Source organism: Brachionichthys hirsutus, unplaced genomic scaffold (genome assembly GCF_040956055.1).
Source record: "Brachionichthys hirsutus isolate HB-005 unplaced genomic scaffold, CSIRO-AGI_Bhir_v1 contig_800, whole genome shotgun sequence".
Classification (NCBI taxonomy): Eukaryota; Metazoa; Chordata; class Actinopteri; order Lophiiformes; family Brachionichthyidae; genus Brachionichthys; species Brachionichthys hirsutus.
In genome coordinates, this window is record NW_027180394.1 from 39,839 (window position 1) to 58,862 (window position 19,024).

At 40.3% G+C, this 19,024-nt stretch overlaps 1 protein-coding gene across 1 annotated transcript in view; it reads right to left on the reverse strand.

Moving 5' to 3' along the window:
- The window catches only part of LOC137914557 (VPS10 domain-containing receptor SorCS1-like), a 36,996-nt gene extending 18,611 nt beyond the window's left edge, over positions 1-18,385 (reverse strand). Inside the window, exons 1-5 of the mRNA XM_068758097.1 lie at positions 17,708-18,385; positions 6,827-6,894; positions 5,256-5,355; positions 4,880-5,038; positions 3,638-3,711 (exon numbers count right to left, since the gene is read on the reverse strand). Coding sequence (XP_068614198.1) covers positions 3,638-3,711; positions 4,880-5,038; positions 5,256-5,355; positions 6,827-6,894; positions 17,708-18,385 — 1,079 coding nt within the window. The remainder of the gene's footprint in view (positions 1-3,637; positions 3,712-4,879; positions 5,039-5,255; positions 5,356-6,826; positions 6,895-17,707) is intronic.
- Between the last annotated feature and the right edge of the window lie 639 nt (positions 18,386-19,024).

The following is a 19,024-nucleotide window of genomic DNA, read 5'->3' on the forward strand; positions in this document are numbered from 1 at the left end:
GTGGCACGGGTTGTGGAGTTGTTTTTGTTTGCTTATTTTGCATTTGCCTGAAATAAATAAATAAAATACAAAAAAATACAAATACAAAATTGATAGTTAAAAAAAATACGCTTTAGAATAGATAGGTAAAAATTAGTTATGGACTTAATGTACAGTATATGCTTATACATAATGTTATGAGTGGGAGAAGAAGCAAAGATGAGAGAAAAGGCAGAGTAATCATTTTGATCATTGTTACTTTCTTCCTTCGTGAATCACCTTACAACCCGGCTGATGAGAGCTTTTGACACTGATATTGGTTACATACAGAGTGCCTCTTAGACCTGGATACAGTTTGGATAGTTTCCCTTTTGCTTAGGTTGTATACCTTTCCTTTTCATCTTGAGCATTGAGCAGCGTAATGAAGCACTGAGGCAAAAAGCTTAATTAATTACATTCCTGCTGTCCCAAGGCGTGTGCGATAATGTCTACGCACTGCGTGAATAGCATCCTAAAAACAAATACGGTAGCGAAAATGTTCCTTTTCTTTGCTTCATCCTGTTATCAGACATGAAATATGGTCCTTTTGACTATGGAGATGCAGCGGAGATCTTTAAAGTTCCTCCAGGAGCAACAACGAGCCCTTATCTCTAACTCTGACCTGATAGCCATTTGGCATGTCCTGCTCTTGACGCATAAAGTGTGCCTAGCCATTTCATTCTATTTCAAAAGAGATTCTTCATGGTAGCGGTTAAGTGCTGACAGTTGTGACCACTTGTTGTCTTAATAGCAGCTGTTTTGACAGAAGATGGGTTTCTACTCATTCTATATGCCATGTCTAAACTATAATATAAAAAGGCCTATCCTGCCTCCCTCAGCACTTTGTAATTGCCTCACAGCTCCATCTCTTTTAATGGACTTTCTGTCAAATGCTTCATCCAATCCTATCAGTGAACAGCCGCCCTGCTCTTAAATAAAAGCCCCTGCAAAGTTAAACTATGTCTATCCAGTCAGGGTGCTTGTTAACACGTTTTCATAAATCGTGTTTGTTATATTTTCTTCAATGAGATGAGCAACGCACGGTGAGATCAAAGCAAAGTCTTTCCTTGTTACTCTGTGGCCATGTGGGGAGAATTGGATCTGCTTTTTTTTTAACACCAAGTCCTGTTTTTATATACCGGTATATATATATATATAACTGTCCTTCAAGTTTGTGTTCAGATGCTGCTAAAGACTGACTCAAATGGTAAAGGATAATTAATTCAAACGAAACTAAAGGTCATGGATGAATCAACCTCAATATAAAGATCTTTAAAATTTGGGTTAGCAAGGTGAAATAATTTTTTGATGTGTTAATTTATTTTTCAAAGTGGCTGTCATACACTATTTACTATTTATAAAACTATGTGTATTCAATCTTTGGTGGAAAAGTTAACTATAAACTTGCATTCTGAGTTTAAAGGAACATCACTATTTTATATTTTAAAACAACAGCCTCAACATGATTTTGATGGTCCTCTGACATTTAATTAAATTAAATTCATTTTTATTTCTATAGCGCCAGATCATAAAAGAAGGTTAGCTCAAGGCCCTTTCCAGGTGTAGCAGGGAAAGACAGAACCCAACTTGTACAGGAAATACTGAAATTAATACTATGAATGCTAATGCAGCGGTGACTGTAATTGTTGGACAGTCACAGAAGTCGGACAGAAGGAGCGGCAGAGGGAGTCCACAGAGGGACTAACGGGAGAGCAAGCACACAACTACGGGGAAGAAAGAGGAATTAGTGACCTATATTTATCAAATGTGAATAACCAGATGGAGAAGGAGGAGCTGAGTGTGTCGTGGGAGGTTACGCCAGCAATCTAGGGCTACGACAATAGTGAGTACTGTAACTTTAATGAGCAGTTGAGGTCACAGCGAGTGAAACTAGATCACACAAACCAGCTTGCTTTTAACGGCTATATTTACGTCCACACAAGGAGGTTATGGTTCCACCTGCATCTGCCGGTTTGCAGGCAAATTACACAAAAACAACTAGATGTATTTTCATGATATTCGGAAAAAGGGCTATAAACTGTAGCGAAAAAAGATCTGTATGTACGGTAGTGCATAAACGGTTGCTTCCGTACACTCTGCACTTTGACATCAATTCAACCACGATGGGCAACGGCGTCTCAAACGTTTCCATAACTAATATGGCAACACTCTGAGGAGGGTGTGTTAATGTCCTTGCCAAATAAAGTTAATGATGTACTTTAGTTTAGGTGGTCTGTAAGGTCATCAGGTAAAGACTAGATTTGAGGAAGGAGAGATTTTCACTTTTCTTCTTCATTTGTCATGCCGTGCTTGAATTGTGGCCATGCTGCACCGAACCATTTCTGGTGGGTTTGCTCCATTTCATTAATCGCATCCGTAGCTGTAAGCTCTCTGAAAACACGCCCGATTGCTCGCAGAAGGCTACATCTGTCTTCTGTCCATCAGGAGCAGGAGATTACATAAATGGTGTTCAGCAAACGGCCATTAATGCTGAGTTATAAGTAACATTGCTTAAACAAAATGTTAAAGATCCATAAGAGCAAAGCTGAATTGGGACACAGCTCAATTAGCTGCAGTAACAACTTTAATTTTTTCCTCAGCAGGAAAAAGGGTTGTGATGTAATTACATTATGACTCGGGGCTGCACTTTTAATGTGAGCATTTCTGCATAGCTGATTATTACAAATAGGGGCTGAGTGTTAGTAAGGGAGCTTGAGAGCTTGGGACAGAGGATAAAGGTCTGTGTGATATAATATCATATCTAATTTATCACCATTGTAACTGAATTTTTGGCGTCTCCGTCCAGCTGGAAATCAGGGAGTGGCACCATTAATAAATTACTTCATGCGGATTTACCTCGTGCTCAGTTGTTTAAAGTTGTACAGATGTTTTAAGCTAATTGCAAACGTCCGATCCCAAAAATCCCAAATTTGAACAACAGTATTAAAGAAAAACGTCATAAATAACTCCTCAACCACGATTAGTGCATCCACCTTCCCTTTGAGGATAAAAAATCATCTTGTTGGAAAAAAAGATGAAGTCTTTGTTTTCATCTATTTCCTTGTCCTTAACTATCTTACCTCCTTTTTTTGCAATTCTATGCATGAACACATATTTGCTGCCAGCGACGATAAAACTACTATAAATTAAACATTTATCTTGGACCTCAATCCCTGTTCCAACACCCTAGAGCGAATTAAAGCCAAAAGAGACACCAAGAAACTCTCTGCCAAGCCATCAGTCCTGATTCTGTGCATTATACATAATGTATCATACAAAGTAAATGACAAAAAGATGAATAATATTTAGACATGATTCAATTTGTAATACACTGTGGTATCCCAACACAATCTCCACAATATTTCATGAGGAGACTGAATTCAACAGATCAAATATTCATTGGCATGTGTGGAAGTGAGAGCCTAAAGTGCATTATTCAAAAAGTAAAATAAAGATGACACGCATAATTTATCAATGCAAGATTTGCCTGGACAAATCTGTGATGGTATTTTGTTTACTCGGTGTTTACCATTACTCTAGTGGTGAAAATGGAACGGAATGTTAAACATACTCTCCTACATAGACTAGCCTTCTGCCAAAGACCGGTTGTTGGTCTCACCAGTAGAATCTGTTGGGGACGACGCTGTCCTGGACGTGCTGCCATCTCCTCCCAAATTCAACAGAGACATAGAGCTGAAAAATGAAAATGCATTAACCAAATGAATGACGCTGTGAATACTAATTCTGTTAATATCAGAAAGACTTGCTCTCTGATTTACATCCGATGCTTTATAAAGCAGCTGTCACATTTGCAAGATTTGTGCCGTTAGCATGGTGATGTTGTTTTGAATAATGCGGATAATCGGAACGGATGCTACGTTGTGAATACATTTATTCCTGTAAGAATGCACAGAGATGCTGTCAAGACGGGTTCCTCATATATCAAAACAATAAAGTAGTTCTCATTTAACTATGTATTTCTTCCCCCATAAGACCATCCCTTTTTTTTTTACTGCAGCGTCGGAATTGTGTCCAAGTATTCAGGATGTCTCGCTTCGCCTCTTCATAAAGATCAAGCAGCAACCACTTTCAGCCTGGAGCTTTTACAGGGATAAGTAATATCATTCTTACTTGTGCAAAAAGCTTTAAACTTTTAATAGACATGACTGACAATAAATGAAAAATGAAACCAAACTTTGATTAATTTCAGCAATCGTACAAAACTGATGAAATGTAGCTTCAGAAAGAAATATAGACTCACCTGAAGCCAAACCTCTCTTGAACATTGATAATTTGACTTGTCAATTCTTTCAGCTCGCATCTCGGCCCTTTACTATTTTCTCTGGAAAATCTTCCAATAGCAGGCTGGGCAGATCAGGGTTGATGTTTTTTTGGCGTTGCATGAAGCAGTCGGCAGGGCTCTAATGGCGGCTGCGGTATGTGTATGTGTCTTTGTACGAGTGGTATTGTTTAAAACGTGTTCACCTTGTTAAATTCACCCGCACCGCCTTGGACGCATCAATTCAAAGTCTGCCGTCAGACCTTGTGACTTGTTGAGGGGAGCAGGTAATCACTCGTCTCGCTTTCTGGCAACCGCTTCGATTTAAGCGGCGGGTGTCTCCCTTCACACAAAGACCAAGTGCTGAACGCTAGCTGCTGTTATTGGAGTGAATCCTTTCCAAAGAGATAAATGCCCGTTCTGCAATATTTCATAGATATATATTCCGGCAGATCGCTTGCACCAAACTATCAAGCTGAGCAGCATCTGAACTATAACGCTGCAGCCCTCCCCTTCATCCAGACAACTTTCCAGTAAGTGAACTCAAGCTATTTCAGGCTATATCTGACAGCTACGCATTACCTTTTGGTCATGGCTGTAGGCCAGAATCCAGTCCTCCTGCTCGGGGTGAAAAAGCAGGCTGAGGATATCGAAGGCTAAGCTGTGTTTCTGATAGGACGCCCCCTCGTCGAGGCTAATGAGCAAGCTGCTCTCCACCTCAGGGTCCGTCAGTAACATGATCTACAGCAAGACAAGACAGTGGACAGGGGAATCAGGGGCCCACCTTGGCAGCGTTCATTCCACAAGGTTTAAATGTACTTGTGCAAGGCCTGGAACATACGCTCTCTCCGAGCTCCAGCAGGCGCTGCTTGGTGACAGATATAGTTTCACTTGAACGCAGCGATACATCCGTGCAGCATGTGTTTTTTTTTTTAAATACATGCATGTGGAAACATACCTTTCTTTTGTTGTTTGGACTCACGTACAGGTAACTCAGTATGATTTTTGGTCCGACTTTCTCATTAAGCTTCTCATATGTTGTCCCATAATCAGTTGACCTAAAATTCAATTATGGGAGAACGTGAATGAATGTGGTGGGGTGATGGTATCATTACGCACATCTTTCAGGCAGAAAATTGAAACACTGGAAGTCGCAAGGCAATTTGCTCGATGAATGAGGGCTTTTTTAATTACCAAAATAAACATGAATATTGTTTCTGACAACTTGAGGGCATATTATGATTATTTTTATTATTGTTGCTGTTGTACTGTACTATATAATAATATATATATATATTATGTTTTATTCCACCCTTGTCTATTGACTTTATTCTGAGGCTATATGCGTGTAATAATTGAACTAAAATCCAACGCAATGTTCTCTCACATATTTTAGGGAATTCATGAAAGCCATTACGTTGACAAATACTTCAGTGGCAGCATCTGAGACACAAACTGGACAGAGACGCGGTCTGCCACTGAAATAGGCTTTTAGTCAGAATCAATTTGTGAACATAACATAAATTTGAACATAATATTTTCAATCATCATTAACTTGAAAAAAGAGGGCATTTAGACATCCAGAAAAATCTCATGTTTGCATTTCTTCAGTTACATCTGTCAATCAGTCACACCGATCTCCTGAACCAAGTAGTCATTCTTGAACCAGGCAAGTGGATTAAACTAATGCTAATTCCTTAATCACTAACTACTTCATCATTAGTTATTATTTAATAATATTTAATGCTTCGTCCCCTCAAGGAAAGTGTTTTATCATGCTTATGTCAGCCATTGCCTCTGGCCTTCCCGCCACCAGCGAAGTTGACGAGTAGTTAGTCTCGAGCAGCTGCCAGTGTGCAGACACGGTTGAACTCACGCCTCTGTGCTCACCAGACCCGTGCATGTGGTGCAGAAATGCTCCCTCTTTTCCTCTTGACGTTCCCGTAGTGCAAACTTGATTTTTATGTGAGCAGATTTTGAAAGTAATTAAACACCATGCTACTTGTTAGGAGCAGGAAGTAATGAGGGACTGCTCAGTATGATGTTTCATTTTACACGAGGGGGTGCGAAAAGAGCAACTCATGACAACATAGTACATTAAACAATTCCTAAATGGTAAAATGACAAGCTATAGAAACATCCCTGAAACACGTGCGTGCATGTCCAATGGTCGTATAGCCTATTAAGTGCTGTCAGTCCAGTCAGTTTCATCTTCACTGTGAATCATCGCACTCGAGTACACCCTTAAAACAAGCCCAGCTCTGGAGCTACCCAAACCAATTAGGTTTGGCTACATCTATCATTTTCTTCACTTTGCAACCGTAGAGGGACCCAGCAGCAGCCTTCCTGCTGACACCCATCTTTTTCTGCCAAGACCAGAGTCACTACGGCAACAAAGGAGCAACAGTGGTGGTGCGGTAGGAACTGCATCAGCCAAAGAGTTTCTCTCTCTATCTATTTATCGTCAACCTTCAGAACTGTTTCTGTGTAGTTATGTTGCAGAATGTTATTGCAGGTAGAAGCTCTTACCTCCATAAAGAACTCTCTGTTACTCTTCCAGAGCTGAAGTCGAAGTACTTTGTCAACATGAGGATCACCTGCAAAACACATGAAACAGATTACTATCTTGAAGTGTGCACATCATCAGTTTTGACAACCGCTGAAATGACGTGTCACATAGTAAAACAAAGGCGCTGAGGCTTCCCCTTACATGTCTTCTAAACGTCCTGTCAGCTGAGGTTTTATTAAAAACCACGCACAACTGTGAAGGCATGTCAACCCATTGTCCCATGTGTAATAAAGCTCTAAACATGCTTATTCCCTGTGGGAAAGCTGATCACACAGGTATGCTATAATGGATTCTAAATCCCAGCAGGCAACTGGCAACTGGTGATCTAATAATAAAATAAATCACCGTTATTAGAAATTCATTCTTGGCACTGAAAGATGAACCTCATAAATAGCAAGGACATCTTTTTTGAAGAGGATCATAAAAAGTGTCACAAGTGGTTTAGAAAATTAATAACAGACAAGCCTTTACTTTTGACACATAAAGCGTGCAGATTACCCCACATGTTAATGGCTGTGTGGATGTTTCCATTTGGTGCAGCATGTATTGGAAACGAAATCAAAGGCTTTTATATGTATGCAATTAAAGTCATGTTTGCATATGTTCAACATATGTTCAATCATTTTCTCACAGAAAGGCAGAAATATATATAAAAACAAACATAATTGTTAGAGTAATTTAAATCCTGGAGTGTGCTTTTTTTCCACTTTTTTTTTCCTACAATGAGCCAGGATGTTTTATGAAAAGTCAACAGTGTTGTTAACATTGTGCCCTTCACCCTTTACACAAATGAATCACTAGAAATGCCCCGCCTCCACTGGGCAATCGTAAAATCTGCAGATCGCATGGCTCTCTTGGGAAGGCTGTCCGTAGATCTTGTTCACAGCAATCTTATAATTACTGAGTGTTATGAGTGTTTGGGCTCTCATTACCTATAACAAGAAAGGACTCGATCATATAAACAATGAATGTGATTTTTACTTTATTTTTTAAAGCCCTGCCCTCACGATGTTCTTAATTTTCCAAGATTTTGCAGAAAATCAAACAAATCAGTTCTGCCAGATAAAAACCTTACAACACGCTTTGATGAGACGGAACTGTGGAATGGGCAACACTGTGGCTCCTCAAGATCGCTTAGCTACAGAGCTGACTCCAGAGAACAATTTCAAAAACCAGTATCCCTGGTTTGTAAAGCTAAATTAGTCAGCCCTAATATCCCACATGTAAAGTCAATTAAAGTGTATGTGATTTATGAATAAGAATCTTTCTAACATATCTGGCTTCCTCTCGCCTCAAAAAATCTAATATATGGTCAACTCATGATTGTAATGGTTTCTGATTGATTCATTTCCAATGTACTAAGGGATGAAATGACTTGTCACTTCAGCTCTTTGAAACACTCTCAATAATTTTGTCCTTCACAACATAACCATCATAACACAATGCTGTCCTGTGTGATATATCAGTTTAAATACTGTGAATATCAAGTAATGCGCCACTGAGGAACACAATAAGTTTCAGAAGAAGCTCCCACTGTTAATAATGCATATTAATGCAGTCGGTTTGGTTTTATGTCCTAATTATTTGGCCTCATTGTGAATAAGCTCATCATGAAAACTCAGAAGCTGTTATTACTATGTGAAGAATGGCTGAAATTCTTTATATGAGCAATAGTTTACAGATAATCCATGTGGCTTGTAATAACTATAGTACCGAGTTTCAAGACTGGGTTGCAGAGATTTGTAGTCTGTGGGTAAAATGACATTTACTTTCAAAAGGTCATGCCCTCATGGACACACACACTGCAGCAGTCTGAAAAAATCAGAACAAAATATATCCCTTCATTTGGTGTGACAATTCTCTTTATGCATTCACTTTGGAAGGGCCTGGGTTTACAGTTGCATATAATGAGCTTCACCCTATTACCAGCTGAAAAGGTTTCCTGTGTTCTAAAGGATGTTCAAAGTCTAGCATAGGTGAAGCGCTGTGGCTGCAGTTAAAAGCAGCGATACAATATTCAGTTTGTAGATATTTCTGTTAGAGAGGGTTGTTTGAAGTTCGGCATGTCACATAAGCCTTTACATTGCCATTTGAAACCACTGGATAAACATTATTATTTTATGATTTATATAACCTACTGTCTGATTATAAATAACATTTTCATATCTATTACCGTTTTTTTTTTTCTTTGAATTTCAACCGAGATGTGACATCTGATGACAGCTACCACGTTGTGTGCAGCCCATTAGTCTGCTGTAACATCAGCAGATCTCTAAACTAGATTACTTGGCAACCAATAGCAAGAAAATTGATTTTTCAAACTCTAATCCTTTGTAAATCTTAAACCTTGAGGTAAATGGACTGGGATGAATTTGATCATTATTGCAAGAATGAAAGGCTTAATGGTGCCTTAAAGGGCTTAGGTGAGGAGATTACTGTTGTGAAATAAAGGTGTATGAAGAGAAGGAAGAAGATGCTGTTATTAAAGAATGAACAACCTGAGACAAATGAAAAGAGAGACAGAGTACCCGTTCAATTTATTCCCACTCTAACCGACCCATTGATCCACCTCATCAGTTTCTAGAATTAAGATTTCTCATCAATAAAACTGTTGTCACATTAGCCTCTGCAATTACAACAGACGATTCCATAAAAGCAATTGTTGTGGGATTTACTAATGGCAAGATGAATCATTAACACTAATTTGACATATAAAACCAGCTCACTTTGCAATGGTGCTTCCCAGCCTTTTGTCCACTGCGCTGTGGGATAGGCGGCGAAACAGGAAATGTAAAATATATATATATATATTTAGGGAGAATGCATTCTTTAAATCCATGTGTTGAAATACTTTATTGTTATTATTAATATTATTATCATTATTATTATTATCAGCCTCATCATCATCATCATCAGAGTTTGTAGTAGCTTTAAGTATGAAATTTAATTTTCACCTTTTCCCAGCACTCTCAGTTTTGTGTAATGATGCTATGCAAATCAGAGTTAACATCAACAGCACATCGAAGACAAACTAACTGGATGGAAAATGGTGAGAAAACTAGCCTAAAAATACTTACAAGGAAAAACAAATTTTAGCAAGCAGATTCAAAGAATCCGGGCACCACTATATCACATGAACCTTAACTTATTCATATGAAATTTAACAGCATCATTTAACATATTTTAGAGAGGGGAAAAAAAAGAACAGATTCTTATTTCATTTCATTGTTTATGTTTATGTCCCTGCATTTCCCTCGGCATGCAACAGAAGCCCAGCACCTCACACATGCCAATGCCACCTCTGTGAGACACGTGACGTGCAGAGGCTTTTGTCTGTCACATCAATTTACATCACTTCATTAACAAAGGCAACATTTCCTCACGGAGCAGATGTTGCGCTGAAGTCGTGTTGTTTGAAGTCAGAGCTGTTGGCTCGCTCATGAATATCAGGTCACTGCAATTATAAATTATAAAGCAGCAATAAAATAACACTTTACAGGTGGGCACTTACTGAAAAATGAGTTGATAGTTAATGAAGCATTGATAAGCAGTTCCTGAATAACTCTGATTAAGGGGTTGTATATCGCATGAGGATGTGTTGCTGCAGAAGCATTAAATTAAATTATACGGAGATAATGAGAGGTTCATAAATATCTGTTATCCCTAATTACTTAATGACTGACCGTGTCTTTTATTTGTGCGGGTTGTTCTTTAATTTCTCCTCACTTATTGCTTCGTACAAAAAACAAACATCATATGCCCTATTGCGAAGTGTTTCACAGTACTTTGCAGAAAACAAACAATTGCCTGCACTCGAGAGCACAGCCTTAATGCTTCGAAGACGAATGAGAGATCACAAGTCTTTGGTTCCAGAGGAAGTTCTGCCATGATGTAATTTGTGGCAACATCCCGTTAGTTCGGCAGGTGGTAAGACCATCGATCCATGGTCATTGAGCAACACGGATTTTAAATGGACAGCAAGCACATCCTCTGTGTTACGGTTGCAGCTTCACAGCAGAAGAGCCGGCATCGGATTTCATTTCACTGCTCATGTTGAGACGGCTGCCATGTGTGCAAGAAGAAGCTCGGTTGATCAGTCATCTGAGACGGCTTTCTTCTTCTGTGGGCTTCTGCTCTCACATCATTTGCTTCTTCACCATGAAAAAAAAAAAAGCCCAGTTCAGTCTGGGCTACAGCCGCCTGCTGGGTTTGGAGACTTCAGCTTTCATAGGGAGGAGGTCTGATCAATGCAGGCAAGCTTATATAGCAAGTGTGTATATTTTTCACCCCAACCCCCCGAGAATCTGTCGTTGGTTGTGCAAGAATGCCTTCATTTTGTTTTCTTAAACTACTTTATATTCTTGTGCGGAGTGTATGAAGTTCTCAGTGTAATGGCGAAGGACTAGTTGGGGTTTGACCAACTAAAAAAACTCCTTCGACTCTCTAATGTCTAATTAATTACGAATTCATTTCCAAAGATTGTGTTGCTGTGTAGAACGTATGTTACCATCTGCTTATCCTTCTTGATACTTAACTGAAAACAGTAAAGAGACAAAATAGTTCACGTCTCACCCCACAATAGAATAGCTATTTTTAAATAAATGTTTATTCTGAATTTGATCCCAGCCAGCCAAAAATATCGGTTTGAAAAATTTACAAGGGACACAGGTTAATTCTAACAGGCAATATTGTCATGACTAGGTATGAGGGAACCCATGTAAGGTTCCACTTTTCACAAACATGGGTGTGGAAGCTGACAGAGGACTTTGGCTTCTGGTCTTGCCCACCAAAAGAAAAGTGAAGAAAATTTTATTAAATTGTTCCATTTAATGGGAAATAGCATAGAAAATAATTGTGCGTTTCTTGGCTTCTAATTGAGTGGGCAGCCGAGTCACTCACTCTCCCTGTGGCGTCAGATACCCAGAGTGCAAGCTGAAACAGAACTCTAAGTCCGTCTGCAAAGACCTTTCCTGGCTTTACTCAGTTGCAACACTGGCTGTGTTATGCATCAGTTTATTATCCCTGTAGCCGAGCCTAGTGCTGCATCCAGGGATGCTGCCGCTAGCACAGCAACGCTGCAGCAAGAGAAAAAGCATCAGTTTAAGCAAAACGCTGGTCTTATTTTGCTTCCTGATGGATTCGGCTTTCAGGCTACTAGTCCATTTCTCTAGCCTCTGGGCTAACTGTTGTCAACCTATTATTTCTACCAACCCAACCTAATAGACTTGGCTAAAACTTTAGTTCACATTCTGTTTCTATTCCACTTCAATTCAGAGAGAAATATGCTCCCGCACTACATTTTTATGACAGCATTTCATTTACTTTTTACAATAATAATCAAGATTTATCAAACAAAATCTATGCAAAACCAAATCATCTACAGGTCAAATGTGATATATATATATTTTTATGTTTTACTTCCCAGTAGTCAATTAATCAACTAGTTATATAATGCGCCTAATAATGTTTGCCAGCAGATAGGATGCATTTCTGCTCCATTCTGCACACAATAAAGAAAGCCTCGGAGCGAAGCAAGGATTAGTAATTAAAGGAATAACCTGAATGGCTTCAGGGTACGAGACACATGTCACCATAGAAGGTTCAGTGGCTTTCTGTAGCGTCGCTTTATTCAGTCAGGCGGCGTCTGCACGGTGCTGAGCTAAATATTACCACCTCTGTTTATCATTGTAATGCAGGCGATGCCGCATCCACTAATGTGTCAGGAATAACTGATTGTTTATCTGTGGCTGTCTTGGGTTTAGTGGCAGCGTCACAATTCTAATCATTATGTATTTCATGAATTTATTTATGTTTCTTTAGCAGAATGTGTGATTTTCACTTTCTGAAACAACAGCGTAGCAACTCCCTCCCCCCCGCCCCCCATATAATTTCCTTTGCTGTGTGTCCGCCACAGCCAACCAGGAGTGGAGGTCCGCATTGTCGGCCTGACCCAGGTCGTAAAACTGTATGAATGCATCAGTGTTCAAAACAGGGTAGTGCATGGTCTACTAAGGGGTCACAGAATCATGGTGGGGGGGGACTCAAGGTTGAGAAATAATGAAAACTGTGTCTAGGAATAAATTGAATTTAAATATTTATCACATTAAGTGTCCCATTAGTCCCCATAAGGAACACTGTGAAAAGACAGAGCAGAGCAGGTATGACAGAAAAATGTCTCTGGCGTCAGACAAATTAGATGCGGCTGTAATCAGTCAAGCTATAATGTCTGCAGAAATTGTCCTGTAATGCTTCCTGCAGGGATTGAGACATTAAGACAATCCAAAAAGAAATGGACACAACTGAACAAATTAATTCATAAATACTTCATAAATCATTATATTTTCATTAATGTGTGTTTCTGTCCTGCAGGTTTCAGTTTTTTCAGGAATCTATTGATGCAAATAGGATTATAATCTGTGACAAAAAGGAATAAAAGGGTTGCCAGTCCATCTTAAACAGGTGTACTAAAGTAAAAAAATACAAATAAATCATGAATGGAATATACTATTATATCACCTTCTTTAATCGCCTGAATTATTACATGGAGATTAATAATTCAATGAGCCTTGCTTTTTTTTTCAAGACGAACAGTTCGATGTCTGCATTGAATAGAAATGAGGTGCGTCCATACAGGACGATCCTGCCCAGCTGCGACAAAGACGTCACATATTTCAGCAGCACAAGTTATTCCAAGTTTTTCAGTAAATCTTACTGTGCCGTTGGACAATGCCACCGAATACGGTATTTTAACACAGAGTGTGTAGCCATCGAAGCAATAAGTAAGATGAAACTATTGCAGGCTTGGACAGTCTCCAATTTGCAGAGGTTGATGAGACTCTCTACCAAGAGCTCAATAAAGCAGAAGAGCAGAAGCGGCACACAAGGCTGTAACGCGTAACGTCAGCAGAGGCTCCACTAGGAGCTCAAAAACAATCCTGACACGGACCTGAGTAACCATGAGCAGAGCACAGATTAGGTTTGGGCAATATGTTAAAACCTTCCAGCTGGCCTCTCTTCGACTGACTGAAGACCAACAACAGTCACGTAACTCAATTCAAAGTCAGCAGAAACAAAATAAAACTTGCCGAAACTGATCTGTTTTCTCTTTCCACTCTTCCTGGAAACAGAAACTCTGATTTATTTTATTTTTTTTATGAACCTTTTATTCATTGAATTATATTGCTCGGCTCTTTTGCTACTAGGTTAGCTTGCTGCTCCACAACATTCTATTCATGCAAAATAAGCAGCATACCATAGGTTTGACATTCAATGGCAGCATTTCAAACATTGAAAAGCTCTTTTTCAAGGTCGCAGAATGAAAAAAGCTCTTCATCAAAAAATAGAAGAACCTAACAAATGGTTCACAAATAGATGGGGTTTTTTTTGAAGCTTAAGGAGAGAACGCTTGTGTCGCTGTTTTTGCCAAGAAATGGAGAACCCTGAATTGTTACTGAGAATAAATGCTTTCAATGAATAAGAGCAATCCGAGGCTTACGGCCAGCAAGATGTGGACAGATGGTCTTGATCAAAAGCTTTTCTTCAGGGCAAAAACTCAAAGCATTCTTCATCACCCTGGCCTGCAAGCTGAGACAAAGATGTAAAGGAAAAGAGGATGGTACTGATATCAAACTCGGATGTCTTCATGCTTGGTAACACTTTTTTTTCTTCCGTGGATTTTGCATGACTCATGATATATGTGGCATTTGAAACAGGTAGATAGTGCGGACACAGAATGTTTAACACACCATGATTCAAATAAAACTGAACTTTGCTAGCGAACAAGCTACTTTGCCTGTATTTTCCAGCCCTTTGTGGGTCAATATTTATTTTTTCCATTCATAATAAAGTCCCAAAAGGCAATACATTCTGGGTTTTAGTTAAGGAAAAAGAAGAAAACATTGTCACGGGCATGTTTGTATTTAAGCTCTTGAATAACTTAGTTGGAACAAAGCGGCTGTTCAGTGTCAGAAGCCGCATTGTGACCACGCAGTTGAGTCATCTGATCTGGAGTCAGAGATATGCCCCAGTCAAACATTTTCCATCCGTCCATCAAACAAAGATGTCTTTGTTTATATCGGCAAAGAGAACAATAACCTTTTACAGTGTAAAGGCGGCAGACTTGATCAATGGCAGACTGTATATCACAAATGACCAACACTGAAACACATTACTGCATAGTACTAGAAATCTGCATTTCTTATATATATATAGTGTGAATGTGGACTTCTTCTTCTAACGTGTAGGATTTAGTGGCATCTAGCACTGAGGTTGCGGTCCCAAATGCCTATTAATACATTAGAGGCTCAAAGTGGAGCTGGTGTCAGACAATAACGACATGAATCAGTCGAGCTGCAGCTTTCAGCTGAACGCTCTTTTGTTCAGTCCTGGGTTTTCACGTTGATTGGAAATCCAAAATAACAAGCAGCTTCAGATTTTAAACTGTGATAAAAAGGACAGATGATAAAAGAAGAGCATCATCAAGCAAAAGCTTGTGGAGCAAAGAGGAAAATTAAAAAATCAAGTCAATGACGAGCTCAGTGTCTCATAAACTGTGTCCACAGATTTATTTCATTCCTGCAAGCCATAACCAATTATCAGACTTCTGAATATGAAGCAACTTAGCATCATATCAAATTATACTTATGACTGTAATTTGTATTCATTTTCAGCGTTGATTAATCTGCAGATTATTGATTAGTGTAAAATATTAGTTGTCTTTCCATTAGCAGATGAATTGGAGTAGCTCTTGCAGCTCTTTCGAGAGAAAATTTAAATCGTGTATGACTAAGTCAATGCAACTGCCTGAAGTGCGACGCATATGATGTACATCAGCCACCAAACCGTTTCTTCTTTCTGTATAGATATGGACATACGTGCCTATCCTTGCTGTCTATCATTCCACCTGGCAGTGGAGTTTGATGGTGTGGTGTGAATGGCTGCTGATATTCTCATACACAAGGGGCCGTTTGCACCATTGTATCTGAACTGTGGCTCGTAAAAATCTATGCAGCGATGGAGGGGTGTGGCACATATACGAAGTGGGAACAGACTCACATTAGCACAGGTTAGCAGGCAAAATAAGCAGAAGCAGTGCTAGAATGATTTATATCCTGATGATAATGACCTGAATAAGAGAATACAAATGTATATGCAGTATTAGGTTTAATGAACTAATAATAGAATTAATGAATGGATGCTGATCTGGAAACTGATTTTTCTTTTTGCCTTCAAATGTGTTATTGTACTTATACTGTTTATTAATGTTGGATAATAATGTCGTTTTCACTGTCTTGCAGAGATTGTCAAACAACTGTCATGCTTGTATACTAAACACAAAGCTAAGAGCTTGTACCTTAGCATAGTAAGCAAAAGCTAAGAATTCCAAGGAGTTCATGGCTGTCAAATAAAGCAGCAACCATTGGTAAATATGTTGACCTGTTTTACTGATAATGATGCCTGATATCTGAATTTATTTGACGTAAATGTAGTAAGTAGTTTTTTAATTGCTTTTTTTTTTATGATGCAATCGGTAGAGTATATAATATATAAACCACATATTTCCCCATTCTGAGTGAATGCTGCATTTGATACATTTGATTGCATCACTGTTGTGAAATGAGTTGGTCTTGCTGACTGTGATTTAAATCTGTTTCACAAATGCATCACCAGGTGGAGATGTTATATTAATTCCTGTAGCTTTGGTGTCAGAGAAAAACATCTTCTGTTCTGGTTAAGTATAAGAAATTGCGATTTGTCTTGTGATCTTCTCAACCACGCTTGCTGCCATTAGATGAGAGCACCATAATGTCAAGCTGTGACTCACAGTCACACGGATCTATAAAGCAAAAGGCAAACATGTCGCACTGGCTCATTATCTGTCTGCACTTCATAAATAAATGGGTAATGGATTTCTACTACTCAGAGAAAAACAAACAAGGCTTAAATTGCTCAGATGCCCCCCAAAAAAAGATGCACTTTCCACCTTGGATCTCGCTTTCCTTCGATCAATCCTATACACCATAGACTGATTTCACATTAGATCACACCTCCAAATGATCTGTCTTGCATCTGAAATGTTCCCAGGGTGTAATTGAATCCAGCAAAATGCCTAAAAGCTCATTGATGCATCCATCTCAAACCGGCTATATACTAAAGCGCATATCGCTTATTGGAAAGTCCGTTTAGGGGGATACGTGCAATTCAACTCCGGCTGGTTGGCTCCTGATAAGAAGAAAATGGAACATGGGTGTGGTTTGGGTGAACATTATATATGACTCCACATACATTTTGGATTTGAATGTCCATTTTCTGGTAAAACTCTGAAATGGATAAGAACCATCTCCTATGGCAGAATCCTCATTTGTACTAAGAACCTTCTCATTGTCTCACATGCTCTATAATGGAGGCCGTGACATGGGCAGAATCATAAAAGGAGTGGATGCACTTCTTAAACTGCATGGGGGTAATGGTCCCCTGGGTATTAAGGATGGCTCCAACAGGTAAAAACTCTCATAGCGCATTACTGTGTTCATCTCTCTGTGCTTCTTTATTCTATAAATAAATAAAAAGACAATATAATGCTTAATCTTGCTGATTTCATTAGCTGTGGCTCACTTCAAGGTGTGTTTTTTCTAATGATGAGAGATCAAACATTATCAGGTAGATAAGGCTCTACCAAAAAAGGATTCACTGATGTCATTCATGCAAGCAACGTACATGCTTACACAGTTCCGGAGATGAACACATCCTTTGCGCAGTCGCCACTAATAATCAATCAGTCAAATGGCCAACGCAAGCCTAACGAGGTCCGTGCGTAAAGCTGGAGGGCATCGACTACTCACGCTGCTGTTCTGGCCCGACCAGTGCACCATCGCCTGGTTGTGAGCCGTGTCCCCGGTCAGCGCAAATGTCGAACTTGTGAGCCGAAACTCCTCCCGATCTGAGAACGAAGCATCCTCTCCGTCCTCCGGTCTGAATCCGGTCCAGGTCTCTGCGCTCCTCGCGCCTCGCACGCGTCCCCAGTTGGCCGCATCCGCGTCTTCCTTCCCCGTTAGACCAGCGGGCACGGCGCTTGCACCATCGTCGGTGCTGTTTTCGTTTCCATCGTCGTCGTCGGCGGAAAGGACAGGAGCGCGCAAGACACTTTGAGGAAACTCTTCCAGGTGTGAAAGTTTCTGCGGACCCTTCGGGGCGTCCTTCTGGCAGCAGTTTTTAGTATTTCCCTGCGCTTTGGGTGAACTTTCTCCTTTCGTAGATAATTCCGCAACGTCCCCGCCGGCGGTGCGTTTGGCGCTCGGTGACTGTTCGGTAAATCCAACCAATTCTTCAGACGGCGCGTCGCCGGAATGAATCGGCTCCAGCGCAGAGACTCCCCGTTGAAACGCTGTGACTGGCGGCAGCCGGCACGATGGGACGCACTTTACCTCCGCTTTTATGCCGCCCAGGGTGGAAGTTAAGGTGAACAGCAGAATCCACTCGGAGAAGATCCTAAAAAGGCATTGGCTGTGGCGCGTCTCCATCGTGCGTTAATGCCGACCTCCGGCGCGTTAGAAACGTGCCATCTTTTACCCTTGAGTGCTGTCTGTCATGCACCTGCTAAAGCGCAGCCCGTGAATGTGCTGTGGGAGGCGCGGCAGTGCGCGGACAAGTGATCCCATGTACTGATGCAAACGGCGCATCAGAGGAGGAGCTGGAGGCTGAATCTGCGACGAGGGGGGAGAGGGGGGGGCCCCATCTACCCGCATCCTCATTTCAACCTGGATGAAAGGGGGGGGGGGGGGGGGCAGCAACTGGCTGTACTCTTAATTAAGTTATACTTCTGTAGATGCATGTGGTTCCCTGGGGGGGGGGGGGGGGTATTCTGTTATCGAGCGCCAGATGCAATATAGTTATGGAATATCTGAATGGGTCATCATCCTATATGTGTAATTATGCATTGTGTTTAAAATAGACCGAAAGGTCTTCAGATGTCGAAGTCCGTCGGGAGAAGCCGAGAGGCATTATTGGGACTGCCTCTGGTCGTCTTTGTGGAAATGCTCCATGCCAGAGGCTTTATGGAAGATACAATGATGCTTTGCATTTTCCATTAGCGCAGGCCTGAGTAATCAGTTAACAGGGACGCGTGCGTTCACTGCCAATTACAGTACGCTGCGCAGGTA